Source organism: Malaya genurostris, chromosome 2 (assembly GCF_030247185.1).
Source record: "Malaya genurostris strain Urasoe2022 chromosome 2, Malgen_1.1, whole genome shotgun sequence".
NCBI classification, from domain to species: Eukaryota; Metazoa; Arthropoda; class Insecta; order Diptera; family Culicidae; genus Malaya; species Malaya genurostris.
In genome coordinates this window covers 289,169,856-289,192,094 of record NC_080571.1, presented here as the reverse complement: position 1 = coordinate 289,192,094, position 22,239 = coordinate 289,169,856, and the positions used below count along the sequence as shown (strand labels likewise).

General features: G+C 37.8%; 1 protein-coding gene across 1 annotated transcript; it reads right to left on the bottom strand.

The window, feature by feature from the left end:
• Positions 1-252: 252 nt before the first annotated feature.
• LOC131430498 (meiosis regulator and mRNA stability factor 1) lies at positions 253-22,021 on the bottom strand. Its single transcript, XM_058595532.1, has 11 exons — positions 21,799-22,021; positions 21,545-21,696; positions 20,987-21,481; positions 20,247-20,922; positions 13,694-14,409; positions 13,189-13,629; positions 12,949-13,102; positions 7,068-7,175; positions 6,126-6,985; positions 1,260-1,349; positions 253-1,159 (listed from the first exon to the last, which is right to left on the bottom strand). The coding sequence occupies exons 2-11, from the start codon at positions 21,686-21,688 to the stop codon at positions 1,034-1,036; spliced, it is 3,810 nt and encodes a 1,269-aa protein (XP_058451515.1). The 5' UTR covers positions 21,689-21,696; positions 21,799-22,021; the 3' UTR covers positions 253-1,033.
• Between the last annotated feature and the right edge of the window lie 218 nt (positions 22,022-22,239).

Here is a 22,239-nt window from a genome sequence, read left to right as displayed (position 1 = left end):
ACAGATCAGTATGGTTAAAAATGACAGCGCGCACAAACTTCAGCTTCAATAAATGAATTACTGAACTAATTGCTGGACGTTCAGCTGTATAAAAGTCGGTATAATATTTTTGCAGAGTTCGGTAAAGGAAATTAAGTGTGCATATCAGATGATCAAATTAACAGAACTGATAGTCCCATAAAAATATCCAAGTCCGATTTCCGGTTCTAGGTAGTCGACACTATAAAAAATATAACAAAATACTGTTTCTTTCTTAAATTTTAATAGTTTCATGCAATTTCATATACTCAAATAATTAAATCTTTCACAAAGTTTCTTCGAACACTGCCAGAATGCACAAGAACGGAAAATCTAAACTGGAATCATCTTCAATTCTGAAATAGTCTACGATCAGTCTAAAACATAAACATGATTCAAACATTTCACCTCTCACACATACACGTATTTAAATCATCAACTATAAAAAACTGTGTCCTACGATGCTTCCTTACAAAACAAAAAACAGTACACATCTCAAACGTTCTAAACTACTATCCGTCTTAGGAGTTCACGTTAAACTATAACCATAATCGTTATTCAGTGGAAAATGTTCAATATCAGTTTCCTAAACAGGCTGCATTCCGTGTCTCGCAGTTCAATTTTCCATCTTCTCTTTTCTAATTAACCTAAATAAATACATTCTAGCTTCGAACAATAATAATAACGATATCATCATCTAATAAACACTCTACCTTATAAAAAAAGTTAACCTCGTAAACGGATCATATATTGACACCTAGGACAGTGAAGACCGTTCAACATGTCAAATAAAACATCAATTCTATCAGAAATGTAAATAGAAATGAAACATGGAACCGTCGGCGGCAATCGTTGACTGCGGAAAACAAACGAACAAGAAAAAAACAAGAGTGTAGCTTATGGTCCAGTTAAGACAATCGGAGTCCTGTCCTGCGCTCGTCGGGTCCTTGTTCCTTTTCGTACGTTGCGAATGGTCCCAAAGACAGACGGGCAACTTGGGCTTGGTTTCCAAGTTTTAAATCTGTTTAGATTTATCGTGATCGAAGGGAAAGGACGAACTGTTCGCCAGTGACAGGACATACGGGGTCAGAATGATCGGCAGTTTGTTGTACGTTTTCAGCTCCGGCAGCGGAATGTTGAGCTGTAAAAAGAAAAAAAAAGTACCAACTGATAAAGTCATCTCCGGGTGCGGTTGTCCTGATCTGATTGATGGAAACGAGGTTAAGAAGGATTCTACGTACGAGCTGCTCGGTAGTCGGTGCCGCTGATGGCTCCTTTTCTCCCGGGGTTGAATCGCTTGACCAGATCGGATCAATCCAGTAGGGGATGTTCTGAGAAAAGCATAATGTCGGTGATTAAAAGGTGCAGTGCTAGGGAAATGATTTTGTTTTTTTTTTCAGAACAACAGGCTGTTTGATATGATTATTAAAATATCAATTGAGTCTATTATTGCTTCACATTTTGGAAGGAATGGATATTTATCCATCTAGAAAATAAATAATAATTTCATTAATTATTAAAAAAGCTTTTCAATTCCTCTAGATTTAAAGTTTGTTTTTTTTGTTGACCTGTATATAGAGTAAATAATACTCATACCTTTCCAATAAACTGCTTTCATTAATAGTCTCAGTTTTTAACACTTTTCCTGTCTAGTTCATTACTAATAACATTCAAAAGGTTCTCTAAAGGACCATAAGACCATTCGTTTGAATCCAATTTTAATTTGTAAGAATCTTTCACGCCATTTCTGAGAAAAAATTGTACGCATATTTTCATTTTTTTACACATTTTATTCCATAACTCCGGTACCGAGATGTTTTTTCTAGAGCATATCGACTGAACAACTCACCATCAACAATGTGCCTTAGTTCAACATCCATGTATTGCTGAAGAGTTTTGAAATTTCAGGAATGGCGAAGGGTAACCGACTGAAGCAGAGAGAACGACGAATTAAAGGGTTGTTAAAAGAAGAGGGCCACTCTAATGCCTCAATTGTACAACAAATTGGTCGATCTGAAAAAAGTAGTATGGAATACCCTCAAAAAAGGCTCCAAATATGGCTAACTAAACTAAACTAAACGCCCTACCAAAGGTCGTAACGAAGTTTCTTTGAGACTGAATGATCAAATCAGACACGATCCACAATGACTCGACTGTCCTGCTCTCGAATAAATCAAACCCTGGATGTTCCGGTGACAAATTGCTCGGATTTTGAACAAATCACCAGACATTAAATGGAAGAAACTGCAAACAAACAAGCGAAACTTAGGTGGTGGAAGTTTGATGGTTTGGGATGCTTTTTCCTGTCAAGCAAAACTTCCGATTTGTTTCATCTCAACCCGGATGAACTCCGAAATGTATGTGGAGCTGTTAGAAGATGTTTTGGTCGGTCATATTGAGAACGATACGATTGAAGACATCGTATTTCATCGATATGTCAATACAGCAGAAACTGTCTGATTCAATGCCAGCTCGAATTTTCGAAGTGATCCTAAACCAATGTGATAGAAACAGATGTGGCAAACACAACTCGTTTGTGCTAGTGAAAATAAGTTTTCTTTAGCAAGCCAACTAAAACTAAAAACCACGTGCTTGCTTTTCACACCGATCGAACTAGTTGGTATTGAATCAAAGCTTGTTTATTTTTCATGTATATCGTCATACCGTACTATTTACAAAGTTCTGATTCCTAACACAAGTAAACCATGTGGTCTGCCCCACCTGTTTATGTCACATTGATCCTGAACGACGGTGGCCATATTAAGTATTGGCTATTGATCGTCTTCGAAACTTCCTTTTAGAACTCATCGCCATACTGAAATGAACCATTCGGCTAAACGAATGTCTAACCAATTTTCATTCTTTTTATCTATTTTCAATTATTTTTTTTTGTTCTTTTCTATAAAACATTAGATATTATTTTATTCATAATTTGTGTCGGCGAAACTGTGAAACCAAGTTCGACTACATACATATTTATTCCCAATTACAAAGTCTAAATAGCCAAATTCGCAGTGAAAAATAACAAATCTCACTGCATTGGTCATGATAATATGAAGGTTAATATACTCGTGTATTTGAAAGGATACTTATATCGTAAATATTTCTAACACTGCTTCAAGCATGAGACTAAAATTGACAACAATCAAATACTACAACGAGGTACGTCAAATAAAACTTTCAGCGACGGTATAACATAAATAAACGAAAAAGATTAAAAAAAACAATTTAAGAAATATTTTCTACATAAAAAAAAACAAAGCAAATCAAAATAATAATGGCTTTATAACGAGCCTAAATTTGACAAAATCGGTTTAGCCATCTCTAAGAAAATTGAACGATAAAAAACAAAGCGTTTTGTCGGTTGCATCACCTATACCATTATATCCATAAGTGACAGCATTTTGAATTTCGAACTTGATCAATGGCTCAAAAATAGCTTTCAAACTAGCCTAAGCTTGTGAAAGTCGGCTCATCTCCGAGAAATCTTAGCGGTAACAAAAATCTTTGTTGGATTCATTTTTATACCTGGTCGAGCTGAGTCGAATGGTATATAACATTATTATACCGTTTTCGTTTTTGAGCCTACACGCGGGCGACTCTGACTCCGAGTAAAACGAACACGTGGAACGCGCTGTAAACAAGAACTCATAAAAAAAAAGAAAAAATAAACAAACTCGCATGGATGGCGTGGTGCGACCCGAGAAAATTTTCAGATCAAAACTACGCGTTTGGAGTCCGATCTAGAGCAACCACAGGTTGCTAAAACATACATCTCTAAAGTTGTTTGGGCGACTCTGGGTCAGCTTTCGGGCTGCTCTGATCAATAAACGAAAACGGTATTAGTCTTCGAGGATCCATTCGAAAGTTTTGTTCTCCAGCAATTCTTTAGAAAAAGACAAAAAAGTTAAATTCTTCATTTTTTGCCTTTCTCATATAGAAAGGTTATGCAATCAGGAGGGTCGAGTGTCATATACCATTCGACTCAGTTCGTCGATATTACAAAATGTGTATGTGTGTTTTTGTGACAAATAATGTGTCACTCAATTTTCTCAGAGATGGCGGAACCGATTTTCACAAAGTCAATTTCAAATGAAAGGTCTTATAGTCCCATAGACTGCTATTAAATTTTATACAGATCCGACTTCCGGTTCCTGAATTACATGGTGATATGCACCAAAAAAGGGGAAAAAATAGTCACACACGTTTCTCAAAGATGGCAGAACTGATTTTCACAAACTTAGATTCAAATGAAAGGCTTTATGACATAAGTTTCTTGAATTTCATTTGAATCCGACTTTCGGTTCCGGAGTTAGAAGAAAATATGTGAAAATTTATGAAAAAAGCGCACTCAATTTTCTCCGAAATTTCTCAACCGATTTCCTCAAACTAAGAAGCAAATAAAAGGTCTTGAAATTCTTAAAACAGTTCCCAAAAAGTTTATCTAGATCCGACTTCCGGTTTTACAGCACGATTAGTGAAAATTTTCAATTTCATGAATATTTTTTCACAAGCGATAGCGAAAAGAGGTGCAACATTTATATAAAATTTACTGCTAAGTTCACCTAGTTGGTAGATCTGCTAGTTAGTGAACATATAAAACTACTTTGGGACTACTAGTCCTCGGTTTCCGCTTCCGAAAGTATAGTGAAAAAAATCTCCAAAAACGGAACTCAATTCGATTTCTCAGCAACGGTTAAGCCGATTTTCACGAATCATGATTCGAATTAAAGCTCTCGTTGTCTCAAAATATACTGTGCAATTTTTATCCAGATCCGACTTCCGGTTCCGAAAATATAGGGCGATGAGTGTCAAAACATTCAAAATGACGATGCAAAACTAGTACACGACGGTACGTGCGGCTTTGCTCCGTTCACAACGTGCTTTGTTCAATTTTGTATAGCGTGCAGGGTTGCCACATTTCAATCTATATTTTTCTGGTGAAAAATATGTAAATTTGTAAATCTTTTATTCAATTAGTACTTACTTGTTAGTGATCATGATAATGATATTTTTCTATAAAAGTACACTTATTACCTTTCTCATATAAAAAGCTTAAGCAATTACATAAAAAATTGACTAGTGAAAATTGACCCGGAAGACTAAGTGTGTACGCATGTGTGTGAGTATGTGTCAAATAATGTCACTCATAAAATAAAAAATCTCATCGTCCCCTATTGAATTTCATCATGCTTTCATGGGGTAAAGTGTGTTTAAAAATGCACACCGTCATTTAGAGAGACGATTGCTGTTTAATTTTATCCGGGTCTGACTTCCGGTTCCAGATCTACAGGGAGAAGTGCGTTCAATCATTTAGTGCGACGATGCAACATGAAGAAAAACTTTTATTCACTTGACATAACTGTTTACAGATTGAAAAGGTTATGTTAATTCATAACCAGAGAAAGTTTATTTTATTCAAGATTGAAAAAAAAATTTTTTGCTGAATCTTCTAGTGTTATTTTTGATAATATAAGTAATATGAGAAAGGCATCATTACAACACTAGGTGGATTCAAAAAGTTTTTTTTTAATTTGGCCATCGAAAGTGATTAATTTTGGCAGTTTTATTTTAATTTGTAAAATTTATGCGGAATGATTTGTTGGTATGCTAATTTTTTTATTGAAAAGGGGACTCGAATGCTCGAACTCTTGACGAAGAACTACACAACTATTGGAAAAATTATTGTTAATTTTTGATACGTTGAGCATTTTGGATGCCCTGAAAAGAACCGTTTAGTTTGTTGAGTTGAGAGTTAAAGTAAGTCATCCATCACTCGATGATCAAGGTTATCGAGCATTTCTCTCGAATGCGAAAAATCAACCAAATGCCGATAAAAATGATTTCGACCTTTCATTATCTAAAACTCGAATCAATGCGTCGAAATATTTACAAGCAGTGGATGTAATGATATCGAAAATCTGAAAAAAAAATCTTGATCTCTGAAAATCTGAAAAAAAATTTTTGAATTCTAATCTGTTTTTTTATGAAATCTCAATGAACCATGTTGTGGATCTAGTTCACATGGAATCTTTTACTTAATAAATACTATTTATTAAACCTAATTTTGAACGTTAAAATTTATCGGAATCGAAGGCGGAACTTACCCGAGACGGCGGTGTGTCCGGCTTCGGTGGTTCGTAAATCTCCGGCAAATGTCCATATCCGAAATTATTACAATTGAGATATTGTAAACCCGTTGACTGTTGATGTCTGCGTTCGTATAGTTTGCTCGTCGAATTTGGCGGAACACCGGAGCCCGTGGACAGTGCCATCGAGCAGCTACTGTTACTACTACTACTATTACTACTACTACTAGTACCCATTGGGGTCTGCTCCCGGCCATCTTTGGCTGGATTTGCGGTCAAAGCTGTTACATTTGCATCAGCGTTAATGGAGTTGGCGCAAATATTCGCGGTCATTGCAGCGAATTTTGTCTGTAGAATCGCGGACTGTTGCTGTTGCAGATGCTGGAGCGATTGGTTCGTTTGCTGTTCGAGCTGCTGCTGCATTCCATTGTAACCGTAGTAGAGGTTTTCCTTATTGTGGTTCTTCATAATCAACGTTTGATTATGACTAGTCATCAAACTAGCGGCCATTGCGGCAGCCACTATAGGAGTCACGGAGGAGGATGTCACAGTGGCCAAGTTGTAGCTGGAGTTCAGCATTGGAGTGCTGAAACGATTATTCGGGTAAAACGGAACCGGAGGTTGTTGGTTCATCTGTTGGCTCGGTTGCAAAGGTTGAAGCGGTTTCTGAAGTTGCTGCTGAATAATTTGATGCTGAGCAATCGCCTCTTGACGACTGTAAAACATATTCCTAAAATCATTTGTCATCGAAACGGAGGAACATTTATTTTCGTCAACGAGCGTTTTGATGCTCGCGGGGGTGGAAGTTGATGTGGCCGCAGTCACCGCTCCGACTACGGGAGAAGTTTTTTCCTCGCAAGTGTAGCGAGCTTTACTTACTGAAATGAACAAAAGAGAAAAAAAGCCCAACATGTAGTAACTTGGGGACAAGTAATTGATGGTTTCATTTTGTCGCCTTACAAATGCAGTCACGGTTCAGTTCAACATCGGCCCGTTCGTGAACGTAGTTGTTGCTAACGACAAATATATCTGGAAACGCACCGATCAGCGAGGAAATGTTTGGATAACCTGGAAAATATATAATAGATTAGATTTTGAACGTTCTTTCCAATATCGAACTATTGTTAACGAACCAACTTCGTTACCTTAGAAGACAGTTAAGTTAAAAAGTGTGTGCCGATGAATTTTCGAAAAGAGTATACAATTTTAATACATATAAACCCTTTACCAAAGTTTTTTTTACGTTACCTCCATTCACGTAAGTCTTTTTACGAAGTAAATCCCAAATAACGTTTGACGTAGTAAATTCTAAATTACGTAAACCTTTTTTTTACGAATTGACTGCATATGCTCTGAGGTCGTTTCAAAAAGCAAGAATACGACTTCCGATATATCGATTTTTGAGACAAATCTTCACAATACGTGTATTCCTTTTATTTATTATCACAAGCGTTTACAAAGAAAACTGATAAACCGAAAGTTGCCAACATTGATTTGAAATAACTTTGAATATTCTATTTCGCATATATAATATTCGCATAGGGCGCTGGTCTTACAAACCAGTTGTCGTTTGTTCGAGCCCCGACCTGGAAGTACGAATCCTTCAGTATCCCGTGTCAGTAGAGTCGTAGTACTAGCCATGCAATGGTTCTGTACACTCTGAATCGACTGCGAAGTCTGTTGAAACAGAAGGTCAAATTCCACTACAGGAATGTAATACCAAGGCTTTGTTTGAATATTCTTTTCAGAATCTACTTGTATAGCCGATTTAGAAAGTCCCATCCATTAACTTTCAAACATACATTAAATCGAAAGTCGCCATCTTGGATTTAGAAACGACTCATAACCCGTTCCAAAAAAAACTCATTTTGCTAATGGGTTTGAGAAATATCGACGAACCGGAAATCGCCATCTTCAACTATAACTTTCGTTTTCTAACATTAATGAGTATTTCTTTTCGAAACCATCCATTTTGTAACGGTTTTTGGAAAATATCGATGAACCGGAAATCACCATGTTGAATTTTGAAGTGACTTCAAACATCGTTTTTCGCCATCTAGTCTGCAATCCCGTTCCAAAATTAACAGTTTTGTTTTGGTTTTTGATGAATGTTGATGAATCGGAAGCTGCCATGTTGAATTTTGAACGACTTAAACCTTCGTTTTCCGACATTTACTTATCAATTCGGTTCCAAAAGTATCCATTTTATCACAATTTTTTGGGAATTCAATGAAGTGCAAGTCGCCGTCAGGGCTGAGAAAATCACCCCATGGTTTTGCCCCTTCCCAAGTAATATTTATGAAAAAAAGAGCGAATGGTACTTCTAAACCACGCTCTGGAATTTCCCATGAACTTTACCTAATACACTTCAATCGAAGTGATTTAAACAATTGGAAAACTTTAGAAAAAGTACGTTTCATTTCCCACATTAAAATTCATTGGGAACATTATAAACGGCATAATCGTATTGCAAACTTAACGCAATGTCGTCGTTGCCAAGGCTTCGGTCATGGAACCAAAAATTGTCATATGGATAAACGGTGTTTGAATTGTGGTAAATCGCATTCGAAAGACGTTTGTCCAATGAATGAAACCACTGATAAATTTTCATGTTCAAGTTGCTATGGAAATCATAAATCTTATTATTTGAAATGTCCTGTCATGGAAAACATTTTAAACGTTCATTCGCTTAGACAACAAGTCAAATCAACGACCTTAAATTTAGAGAACATACCTGAAAATCAAAAAACCGTTACAAATGTCACGCCTAATTCTTCTAAGGCACTGATTTCTTCGAATTTAAAACAAAAAACAGGTACGCCTGCCAATTCGTCTGCTAACGAAAACAATTTATTGACAGGTAGATCGACCTCGTCATCATCTTCTTCTAATGTCAGTTATGCTGGTATATTAGGTAGAAATCTACCACCTATTTCTTCTAATGTAAATAATCAAAACACAGGACCGCATTGCAGTTCATCTTCTAACGAAAACAATTTATCATCTATTTCTAATGGCAGTCTACCTTCAAATATTCCTTCGATGCCATTCGCTTCTTTAAATGAAGTCGATTTAGGCGATATAACTGAAAATAAAATGATCTACCTACAAGATGAACTTTTTCAAATGATCATCCGAATGAATTCGACTTCATCACTTTTTGAAGCATTTCAAATCGGATGGCAATTTGCAAATAATATTATAATGAATTTAAAATTTAACAGTGATGTTAAATAATTATTTGAATATTTTACATTGGAATGCTCGATCTTTAAAATCGAGTGAACATGAATTTTATAATTTTCTCAAAGTTCACAAAATTCATATTGCCATTGTGACAGAAACTTTTCTTAAACCAAATGTCAAATTGAAAAGTAATCCACATTATGTGGTTCATCGATTTGACAGGTTTACTGGAATGGATGGTGGAGTTGCCATTCTTGTCCAACGGCAAATTAAACATCGAATTTTACCTTCTTTCAATACTAAAGTTATTGAAAGCTTGGGAATCGAAGTTGAAACCATTCATGGAATTTTTTTCATCTCTGGAGCATGTTTGTCATTCCAATGCACCGGCGAACAATTAAATTTCTTTAAAGGCGATTTGCAAAAACTTACAAGATATCGATCGAAATTTTTCGTAATAGGGGACTTAAATGCTAAGCCTGTCCAGTGGAATTGTAGGCAAAATAACAGTAATAGTAAAATACTTGATAATCAACTCTCAGCTGGTTACTTCACAGTTCTTCATCCCAGTAATCCGACTTGTTTCTCTTCCGTTAAAAACCCCTCTACAATTGATCTGGTTCTAACGGATCAAAGTCACATTTGCAGTGAACCGACTCAGATCATCTTCCTGTAACATTCAGACTTTCCAACGAAGCTATAATTAATCCAATTAGTTCTATTTTCAACTATCATAGAGCTAATTGGTTGGATTACAGATCTCACATTGAAAATCATGTGGATCATGAAACTAGTTTAGAAAGCTCTGCGGACATCGACACAGCAATTGATAATTTGAATCATTATATTATCGAAGCTAGAAATCTTTCAGTTCCCAAAGCTCAAACTAAATTAAATTCTCCTATCATCGATGACAATCTTCAACTGCTCATTCGGTTGAAGAATGTTCGTCGACGACAATATCAACGTTCTCGTGATCCTGCTATGAAAAACATAGTTAAGGATTTACAAAAAGAAAGTAAACATAGATTTACTCTTTTGCTAAATGAAAATTTCGCTAAAGAAGTTGAACAAATTAAACCATATTCTAAACCTTTCAGGAAACTTCCTAAGGTTCTTAAGAAACCTCAGAAACCAATTCCTGCTCTCAAGGAAGGAAATCAAATACTTCTTACAAATGGCGAAAAAGCTCAAAAACTTGCTCAGCAGTTTGAGAGTGTACACAATTTTAATTTGAACATTGTGAGTCCTATTGAAAATGAAGTCTCACTGAAATATGATCATATTTCAACCCAAGTGTTATCACAAGATGACATTATTGAGACGAATTTTGATGAAATTAAATCAATTATTAGGAAACTTAAAAACATGAAGGCTCCTGGTAATGATGGAATTTTTAATATTCTTATTAAAAATCTTCCCGATGTTGCCTTGAGACTCCTGGTTAAAATTTTCAACAAGTGTTTTTCATTAGCTTACTTCCCGAAAAGATGGAAAAACGCTAAAGTAATTCCTATCCTAAAACCTGATAAAAACCCAGCAGAAACATCAAGTTATCGACCAATTAGCTTACTTTCTTCTACCAGTAAACTTTTTGAAAAAATTATCTTGTTGAGAATGATGTCTATATAAATGAGAATTCAATTTTTTTACCAGAGCAGTTTGGATTTCGTCATGAACATTCAACTACTCATCAACTTGTCAGAGTAACGAACATGATAAACGCAAATAAATCTTCTTCTCTTCTAGACATAGAAAAAGCATTCGACAGTGTTTGGCACAAAGGTTTAATAGCAAAAATGTCTGATTTCCAGTTTCCTATTTATTTGATCAAAATGATTCAAAATTATTTAACTGATCGTACTCTTCAGGTTAGCTATCAGAATTGTAAATCTGAATTGCTACCCGTACGAGCCGGTGTTCCGCAGGGTTCGAGTGTAGCTCCAATTTTGTATAATATTTTCACTTCTGATCTTCCAAATCTACCCGGTGGTTGTCAGAAATCGCTATTCTGTGACGACACAAGTCTGTTAGCCACAGGTAGAAATCTAAGAGTGATCTGCAGTCGCCTACAAAGAAGTTTAAATATTTTCAGTGATTATCTGTCAAAATGAAAAATTAAACCAAATGCAGCAAAAACGCAATTAATTATCTTTCCTCATAAGCCAAGAGCTTCATTTCTTAAACCAAACAATAATCTCATTCTCAAATTGAATGGTTTGGAATTGACATGGTCTGATCAAGCTAAATACTTAGGTTTAACGTATGACAAAAAACTCACTTTCAAGGATCACATTGAAGGAATCCGGGCAAAGTGTAATAAAAATATTAAATGTTTATATCCTCTTATAAACAGAAATTCTAAGCTCTGTCTAAAGAACAAATTGTTAATTTATAAACAAATTTTCAGACCAGCCATGCTTTATGCGGTACCAATTTGGTCAAGCTGCTGTTCCACCAGGAAGAAAACGCTTCAAAGGATTCAGAATAAAATTCTGAAAATGGTTTTGAAGCGTCCTCCCTGGTTTAGTACAAATGAGTTACACAGACTCACAAATATAGAACCATTAGATGTAATGTCACATAATATTATAAACAAATTCCGACAAAAATCGATGCAATCTTCAATTGAATCGATTCGCTCTCTGTATTAGTTAGTAAGTTAGTATATAAGTTTCTTTTCCCCCTTACACAATACAAGTAGGTTTAGAATTTTCCCTACACAAAAATCTCAGAATTGCGGAAGCAAATGGTGTCATCATGGTAATAACCAAATCATGTATATAATAGGGCTGAAAAGTCACCACTTGTGGCTGAACACCCAATTTAAATCTTAATAATTTAATTTTAACTCATATTCCAATAAATAGTTATTAAAAAAAAGGCCCACCACTAGGTGGATCAAGACTCATTTGACGAGTAGGCCACGGAAAAGTTCGTTTCAAAATCAAAATGGCGAAAATCGATGTAGTTTTGAAACCATTACAGCATGGATATATTCGGTAAGGTTTCGGCGAACAATAGTTGGGGAAAATATTTTCGATTCAAATCTTAAGACAGTAACTTTTGTATTCCCAAAGTGACGAAATACTATTTGTTATATCGTTTGTCTGCAACTTTTTTTCAAATGTATTCAGGAAGTACCTATATTTCCAACAACGGAAGTGTTCAAAGAATGTTGATTCAACAGAAGTCGGAATTATTGGATTTAGAAACAAATTCAAAGATGATTTTCCGATACCTTCACTTCGATTCAATACCACAGCTTTAAGCAACTTGGCGATCTTGAATTTCGGAACGGCCAAAAACATCGTTTCCCGGCATCTACTCGTCACATGCGTTCGTAAAATATTCTTATGATAATGTTTAACAATATTCGATACAAAAAAATACTTTCGCAAAGTCAATTCCAAATAAGGTAAACTTTTCTACGAACCAATTCGATATGGGAATCTCCGCTTCATTCCGTCAATGAAGGTTTGAGTGTAATGAGAAAATAATCAAACAGCTGGAAAATATTTTCCTGCGTCACGCTACTGGGAACGTATATGCGAAAATAAAAACAATATCGTCCTCGTCCATAATCGATCTCGGACAAGTACTGCTAAATAGATAATTATTCATTTTTCCTACTACCCGTACTACTCCTACTCACCGAACTCGAAACACGTGCAAAGTGACATATTCAGGGTGTGCTTCAGGTCCAACAGATTGATCGGGCTTCGCTGCTTGAGCACCTGTATGATGCGAACGATAAACTTCATCATCGCAGACAACGTCACAGTTTGGCTTCCCTTATCTAGTTCAATCTGCACACCAACGGCAAATGAAAAGAGATTAGAATTAATAATGATCCCAAAAGGAAGGAAAATCAATCATCGATCGTCCTCCTTACCGTTATGGCGTGCTTCATGTCGTGAATCTGTTTCTCGGATAGGCTTTCTTTGAATTTTGTCATAAAGCTTCGGAGAAAATCGGCAATCGGTAAACGGTCCCTTTGTGAATCCAGTATGCAAAGGCAGGCAGCGTACGACCGAAGACGGAACGCCGGGTCTTCCATGTGCGAAATGACAATATAATCGTTGCCGGACTCGTAGATTTCCATGTACGGAAGTGCCTTTACGGCTTCGTACATGTTGGAATACCCCAGACAGCACGGCTGAAGCTGATAGCCGTATTTGTTCTTATGGTAGTTGAGAATTTCGCTCAACCGAATCATCGACACACTGTTTCCGCTGAAGTGCTTAATGATATCCTGTATCTGTTCTGCGAAAATCCGTGTCGCCACTCTGCTGTTGAGAAATATTTTACGATCTTCATCGTTGCTTTGCTCCATCTGTAAAATTGTAAACGGATTGTAATTTTACAATCGGTAAAAAAAGTAGTAAGTAAAACATCACCTCAACAACACCGGAAATAGCTTCCAGTAAATCCGCCAACTTCATCAGTCCATAATCACTCAATCGGCACTGATAACCAAAATGATAGTGATAAGATCGGACAAACTTTTTGAACAAAATCGAATACTGCGGTGCATTCTTGAACAGTTCCACGACCTCCCCGGCAAAGATACAGGTCTTCTCCAGTTCCATCGGAGTTTGCTTCCGTTTCACAATCGATATCAGCACATCCGTTTCGTTATACACTTTGGTAACAATAGAATTGTTGTAAACCAGCCCATCGATGATATCGAAGATATCGCACACTCCGTAATCCGTAACGTCAAATATCTTGTTCTGGGCCTGTGAGAAAATGATCGGCAGCTGGGAGAGCAGAATCGATTTGTTCAGTTGGCCACGCAGCACTTTCAGCAGGTCGCTGGTGAACCGGCGAATCTGAGTTCGATGGGTCAGTGTGATCTGACGATTCTCGCCATCACCCATCACCTGAACAACCGGCGACAGGGCTTCGAACAGTTCGATTAACCTGGTGTAACCGTAATCGGCCACCCGACACTGCTTTCCGAAGTGATTATGGTAGGCCGGAATGAATCGTGTGAATTTCATCGTCGACTTCGGTGACATTTTGATCAACTCGACGACTTCGCGGGAAATTTGTTGCAGGAAATCGTTACTTGGGCTCTTGGGCATATAGCGTAGGTTGACCGAGGAGGCATCTGAAATACGAAAAATAAAACGGTATGAACATCTGAGCCTCGTTTTGTTCCAAGTTCGAATTTATTCAATTCATTTTCTTTAGCAAAATTGTACTACACGACGAGAAACAAAATACGGTCGCAAAAGCCGTGCCCGTAAATTGTACGGGTAGAAGTTAACGAAACCAAACTGTTGCGTAATAGATGATGAGATGATATGTGAAAACGAGATTCTAGGAGAGCTGCATATGACTGCCCAGGACGGATTCTCCTTCTCCCGAAGAATCACGACGGCCCAACGATCTTCTGGTGGAATTTGGCATCATGCCACTACAGAAATGGCGTACTATAGATAAAGGTATAAGATAAATGATGTCAATTTCATGCCGAAAGTTCTAAGACCCTCGCACACTTCGGAACTGCGCTCAAAAGGAAAATACTGGGCCATATGCTCCTCCATTTTCTAAAACAACCTGAAGTAGTGAAGAATAGTTGCGTTACGACTGGGATTAAGATCAAGTTTCGGGCATTTGGATATAAGTGCAGAGTTAACTGTTTAAGTTGTTGTTGTTAACTGTTGAACTGCTCTGCACTGACGAGTCGAATGCGAAACGTAAAGAAAAGTAAGAACGGTCATGTGCTCTTAGCACAAACTTTTAAATTGTTTCTTTTCACTTTCTTAACAATTTAGTTACAATCGGATAAAAAGTTGAATTTTGAAAATGAATTCTGTGTGTGCCGATTTCAAAACGTTATACCCTCTAAGTAACACCAAGATCGAAGAAGGTGTGAGGATCAAATTTCCAAACCCTAGATTCTTCATAAAAAATCATTGTAGTGTATTTTGATGCTCCGATGGCGTTTTCGTTGGACCGCAAATTCGAAAGCTTCTTGCATTTCAGAGATGGTCCTTGGGATTTTTTTAAAGGGGAGAGAGAGTAGCAAGTGTCATTAACAGGTGGGGGTCATGGAAAAATTCATATAACTTGGCGAGAAACAATTCGTTCTAAAGACCATAGAAACATTTTTCATACCTCAGATATGACTATACGGGGGGTGGATGTAGCAAGTTCCTTTAAAATAGAGGGCATAATGTAGGTAACGACTTAACTCCGAAACTACGGTATTTTTATAGGGGAGGGAGCGTAGCAAATCTAACTAACAGGTTGAGTGATGACAAAATTTATTTAATTTGACCAGAATTGATACCTTTTGAAGATCATAGATATTTTTTGCACAACTTAATTAGGATTATATGGATATTCGTTAAGGCCATCGTCCAAGTACCATGCGCGCGGTTGGTTTTAGGAAATTTTCGATGGAAATTTTGAAAAATTTGACAAAACCGAAAACATACAGACCTTTGAAATACTTTTATCTATCTAGTTGGAAAATTCAGAGGATTTTCCGAGTCTTACCAAAAATAGCGCTGTAAAAATGAGCTTTTTTTGTAATCTTTCACAATTATTTGAAAAAATAATTCGATGGAATGCATTTTTTTTTTCAAAAAAACATTCGGAAACATTTTTGGAAAACCTTTTCACGCTTTTCATGGAAAATCAACGAATTTTATATAACCGATTTCGTGGAAATTTTTGAAATTCGAGGATTTTCTATGAAAAGCGTGAAAAGGTTTTCCAAAAATGTGTCCGAATGTGACCCTTGTTGCCAGCATAAGGTTTATTTGGAAAAAAATTTCATTCCATCGAATTATTTTTTCAAATAATTGTGAAAGATTACAAAAAAGCTCATTTTTTCAGTGCTATTTTTGATAAGACTCGGAAAATCCTCTGAATTTTCCAACAATTTTCACTCTGTAGATAGATAAAAGTATTTCAAAGGTCTGTATGTTTTCGGTTTTGGCAAATTTTTCAAAATTTCCATCGAAAATTTCCTAAAACCACCCGCGCGCATGGTACTTGGACGATGGCCTTAAGAGGAGATTAACAAACCACAAAATACCAAAAAAGACACCTGAAATTACACCTTCAAAAAAAGATACCCGTGTTAAATCTAAAAAGCCAAATTTAAAACCAAAAACTGTGCCTCCTGGTTTGTCAAATTCACAAACCAATCCTGGAACTAGCACAAGAACAGACAATAATCCTGTGGGCTCCGTTTCGCAGCCACCATCAGGATTACTGAAGTTTTCGGAAATTGTAGAATGGATTTTCGCAGCATTCAATATTTCTGAACCTCTAAAGACCATCATAACGGCATTCGTTCCAATAGCTAGAACTTTTTTGAAACAGTTATCAGTTCAATGGCCAGTTCTCTCAGGTTTTGTATCATTTGATGGATAATTTATCATCCGCCGCAAATGATCCATTCACTGTCCTGCAGTGGAATCGAAGCATCATGCCAAAACTTGATTCATTTAAAGTTTTGTTGCATAGTCAAAAATGTGATGTATTTGCTTTGTGCGAAACATGGTTTACATTAAACATAGCCTTAAATTTTAATGACTTCAACATTATACGTCTTGATAGAGACTCCCCGTATGGTGGAGTGCTTTTAGGAATTAAGAAATGTTATTCCTTTTATAGATTAAACATTCCTTCGACTTCTAGTATAGAAGTTGTTGCTTGTCAAATAAACATTAAAGGAAAGGACATTTGCATTGCTTCGGTATATATTCCTTCAAGAGCTCAAGTTGGACAACGACAGCTTAATGAAATGGTTGAAGCCCTTCCTGCTCCACGTTTGATTTTAGGAGAATTCAATTCGCACGGAATGATGTGGGGTTCCGTTTACAATGATAGCAGATCATCTTTAATATATAATATTTGCGACAATTTCAACATGACAGTATTGAATATGGGTAGCATGACACGGATTCCAAGACCTCCTGCACGTCCAAGTGCATTAGATCTATCTCTTTGCTCGACTTCAATTCGACTAGATTGCACCTGGAAAATATTGCCTGATTTACACGGTAGCGATCATTTACCAATCATTATCTCAATTAGCAGTAACAAAGGCATTGCTAATTCAGTTAATATTCCATATAATTTGACAAAAAATATTGACTGGATTAAATACCAAAGTAGTCTTAACTTCAATGGAAGAGCTCCCCCCACTTGAAGAATATGACTTCCTCGTTTGTTCGATTCTGGAGGCCGCAGAACAAGCCCAAACCAAACGATTTCTTGGCCCATCGTCTAACAGAAGGCCTCCAAACCCTTGGTGGGACAAAGAGTGCTCAGATGCTAAACACGCGAAACAAAATGCTTTCAAGACGTTTTTAAAATTTTGAAAAATTCTTGACTTTAGAAATCAAGTATAAGAGCATACTTCGGGCCAAGAAATGTACCTATTGGAGACATTTTGTCGAAGGTTTGTCAAGAGAAACCTCAATGAGCACTCTTTGAGATACGGCCAGACGAATAAGGAATCGTAACGTAGGAAATGAGAGTGAGGAATAATCGATGGATATTTGATTTTGTGAGGAAAGTTTGTCCAGATTCTGTTCCTACGCATATCATTATTAGGGAATTTTTTCCTAATAATGGTTCCATTGGTAGCCCCTTTTCAATGATGGAATTTTCCATAGCACTCATGTCTTGTAACAATAACGATCCTGGGTTGGACAGAATTAAATTCAACTTGGTGAAGAATCTGCCCGACCTCGCAAAAAGACGTTTGTTGGAATTTTTCAACAAGTTTCTTAAGCAAAATATTGTCTCACCTGACTGGAGGCAAGTAAAAGTTATCGCCATTCAAACCAGCTTCCAATCACAACTCATATAGACCCATTGCGATGTTGTCCTGCATCAGAAAATTGTTCGAAAAAAATATTCTACGACGTCTCGACACTTGGGTCGAGACGAACGGTTTGTTGTCAGATACTCAGTTTGGCTTCCGTAGAAATAAAGGGACGAATGATTGCCTTGCATTACTTTCATCTGACATCCAAATTGCCTTCGCTCAAAAACAACAAATGGCATCTGTAGTTTTAGACATAAAAGGAACATTTGATTCAGTTTCCATTGATGTTCTTTCAGACAAGCTCCACCAACATGGACTACCAGCGGTTAAAAATAATTATTTGCACAACCTTTTGTCAAAGAAACGCATGCATTTTTCACATGGCGATTTGGCAACAATCAGAATTAGCTACATGGGTGTACCGCAAGGCGCATGCCTCAGTCCGCTCCTCTATAATTTTTACGTGAATGACATTGACAGCTGTCTAGCAGAGATGGCATTTCACTAGAGTGATACACGCTAGAGTCAGATTTTTGCCACACCGAGGATGAAAAAAACGAAGCACCGCACAAAGAGGAAAGCGCACTTCTTCTCAGTGTCGAATAGACAGCATTTGAGTGTGTGCTTGTGATTAAAGCAGCTGGCACGAGTGAAACACATTCTCTTCGCATCAATCGCTCACACGCGCTCTCGTCTAAATACACCCAAGTGACCACTGGCGCGTGATGGTGAGCGAACACTTCTGTGAACTTCAATTAATAGAGAGTAGATCTTGCCTTGCTATGAAAAATTTGCAAGGAAAACCGAAAATTTTACGATAAATTGTTTTATTTTGCTGATTTTGCGTGTCCACGCTTCATCTACGAAAACCATACAGCAGAGTGCTCACCGGAAAGTATCTGCATCCACCTCAGAGCATTTATTAGCTAATGCTCTAGCACTTTGGTGCGATTCAGTGGAAGAGGTAAAAGGAAATAAACAAACGCACTCATGATGCGTGCACACTTCACACAACAGTGGTGTATAAATGTGAAAGAGAAGAGCTCTCGTTGAAGTTGTCAGTGCGAGGGGAGAAATTTTGCTTGCTCTTCGTCACACAGAGGAGATAGACATCTCTGCTGTCTAGTAACCCCATGTACACTAAGACAATTGACAGATGATGACGTGGTTTCAGTTACTGGACCCAAAGCTATTGATCTGCAAAAACCATTGCAAGATACCTTATGGCGTTTTCGTTTTTAATTTGCACTACACCGGTGCAGTGCTACACTGAGGCATGAATAAACGAACAAAAATGACGAAAACATGAACAGTAACCATTGACTACAATCATAAATCAAATAAACATAGATTTCCGACTGTACGGTGACACTAACAGCACCTCTAGTGAGAAACGGGTGTACTTTTTTCCATTAGCTACTGTGGTTTTGTTAAATGCGCAGGCAACTTTATGCATGCATTTAAGGAGCATTTACGCACCCATTCTCCACCAGACGGTGCTTTTGCTGTCACGGGTTGCTCAACTACATTAGTATTACACTGGGAAATCTATGTTTATTTGATTTATGCTACAATACATGATTCCATTGCACAGAGCTACACCAAACTTTTGATGAGTGCTACACCAATGGTATCGGGGCAGAAAAAGTGTAGCACTGGTGTAGTGCAATTGGCAAAAACGAACGGTTTCAGTGCAGCTTTCGCTACACCGGTGTAGTGCAATTTAAAAACGAAAACGACATAAATTGATAGGACAGTTTTCAACTTGCTTATCTTGAAGGGATTCAATTCCTCATTCTAATGGCGTTTTCGTTTTTAATTTGCACTACACCGGTGCAGTGCTACACTGAGGCATGAATAAACGAACAAAAATGACGAAAACATAAACAGTAACCATTGACTACAATAAACGATTCCATTGCACAGAGCTACACCAAACTTTTGATGAGTGCTACACCAGTGGTATCGTTGCAGAAAAAGTGTAGCACTGGTGTAGTGCAATTGGTAAAAACGAACGGTTTCAGTGCAGCTTTCGCTACACCAGTGTAGTGCAATTTAAAAACGAAAACGACATAACTGATTTTTCCTATATAAAATCATACCCTAATTGGAGAAAAGCAATAGCGCGAAGCTATCGGGATGAAACTTACCATCGTTGTCCTTGGTAGAGTTGAGTTCGTGGTCTAGCCAAGTAAGCACCTTGATACCGAAACTGTTGTTCACAATCTGCACGCCCCGGATGCTGCACAGCAAATGTTCCAGCGGAACGCCAGCCTCATTCGGGATGACTTTCATCTGCAGTTCGTGTTCGATGCAGTACAGAATGCTAGCCACCGGAATGTCATCTTTGTGTGCCTTCAGTAGCGAATAGACAACCGACTGCAGCTGACTGATGCTCATCATCACATTGGGCAGCGGTTCAATCTCCTGTTCTGCCCAACCTTTTTCCTTTTCCTGCTTGAAGTGGTAGATGCAGTACGGGACACTGTGCTGCGACGATTCCACCAACGGATTGTTCTGCAGCGAGTTAATCACATCCGGCTGCAGACAGATGAACTTCTCCTCGTTCTTGTCCAACGTAATGGTGCACACGTCCGGCATGCGATAGAGATCCAGTACGCTGATCGAGGATTTGAACCGTGACTGGAACAGTTCACGAAATTTGTTGATCGGTAAACTGTAGAACGGAACGTCCTTCAGCAAACCCGCGACCTGACAACGGAGCGCTGAAGATTCGGCAGAAGACGGATCCTTGATGTAGGACACCACCATACGTTTGTGGCCGATCTTCTTACGGTGAAGATTTGCTACCACCAATTTGGCAAACTACAAAACAGAACTACATTAGAAGCATTTCGTTTGTTTGGAAACAGTCAATCGATAAACTCACTTGTGCCGAAGGGACCTTGACCTTCGCCAGCGAAGGACTTTCGATGGTCAACGAAAGCACAGGCGTGATCGATTTCAGCTGACAGAGCAAATACTGGTGCATCTTGTGCTCATCGATCGATGGATCCAGGTTGCTGATTTGCAGTACGACCATCTCTTTCTGATCGGCGGTCGATTGCATGGCTCCGCCGTAGGAGCAATTGAATCCGCTTCCAGTGCCGCTGCCGCTGCTGTTGCTGCACTGACTCGTATTACTAGAATTGCTAGAACTGCCACCACTGTAAAACGTAGAGTTTTTACCAGAGTCGGAACCGCTACTGTTCAGTGATGAATTCAGTGACTTGTTTGCTGCACCGTTTCCGCTCGTGTAGCTGACATTAGTGCACAGTTGTTGGAAATGGTTGCTCTGATTGGGCTGCATTTGGTTGCGATTCGGGTAGGGCATGAAACGTTGCTTTTGATAAAAGTTGCCGTACATCTGCGGAACGTACGGTGTCTGCACGAAAGCAAATGTTTTTTTTTACCGGGAAAACCGGACAATTGGAAATGTTCAGCTCACCTGACAATTGTTATAGTATTTAACGTTATAGCCCTGATTACCGAAATGACGAGGAAATTGCTGTTTGGCATTTTCGCAAGCCAAAATGGCAACCAAATCCGGCATCGTTCTGGACTGATGATGTTGGTAGTAGTTGTTTGTCATGGTCAAATCTGGAAAATAAATATGCGTAGAATGGCTTTTATTTCTAACCGCCGGGTGTCCATTTTGTTCCCGATACCGAGCGAACAATGCACGGGTCGGGTCGTCAATACCTTTTGTACGTTATATACTTCGTAACGTTTAAACAATGGAATCACTGGAAGAAAGCCAGACTAGCATACAATTAAAAGTAATCACTTTTCACGAATTTAAAATTTTTAAATAATTTAATATTCAATGTTACTCGTAAGTCCTAGTTGGTACGAAATATGACACAATGAAATAAAAAAAATTCTTAAAACACACAATAGAGATCAAGCATGCTCTTCTCGGATGCGTGCCTGCCGATGAAGTGATAGGGAGATAACAATGAGGCGACTGAGTGACTGATTCATTTTTTTTTTGTCTAGGAATTCAGTCACTCACGTAGGTTCTATGTTTTTTCTTTTGATATTCATGCTGGTGTAATAGTTCGATAGTACGATAAGAAACAGACGTCTTCTGTAGAACGGTATTCACCAAGCTATCACTTCGACTTTAAAGTCATATCAGTA

What these genes read in the sequence shown, in the direction of transcription:
- LOC131430498 (XM_058595532.1), bottom strand. Translation starts at nt 21,688, where the DNA reads ATGACAAACAACTACTACCAACATCATCAGTCCAGAACGATGCCGGAT. An exon ending in TCAAGGTCCCTTCGGCACAA is followed by an intron (nt 20,923 to 20,986) that starts GTGAGTTTATCG and finishes TCTGTTTTGTAG; the next exon opens with TTTGCCAAATTGGTGGTAGC. An exon ending in CACCGACTACCGAGCAGCTC is followed by an intron (nt 1,160 to 1,259) that starts GTACGTAGAATC and finishes TTCTTTTTACAG; the next exon opens with CTCAACATTCCGCTGCCGGA.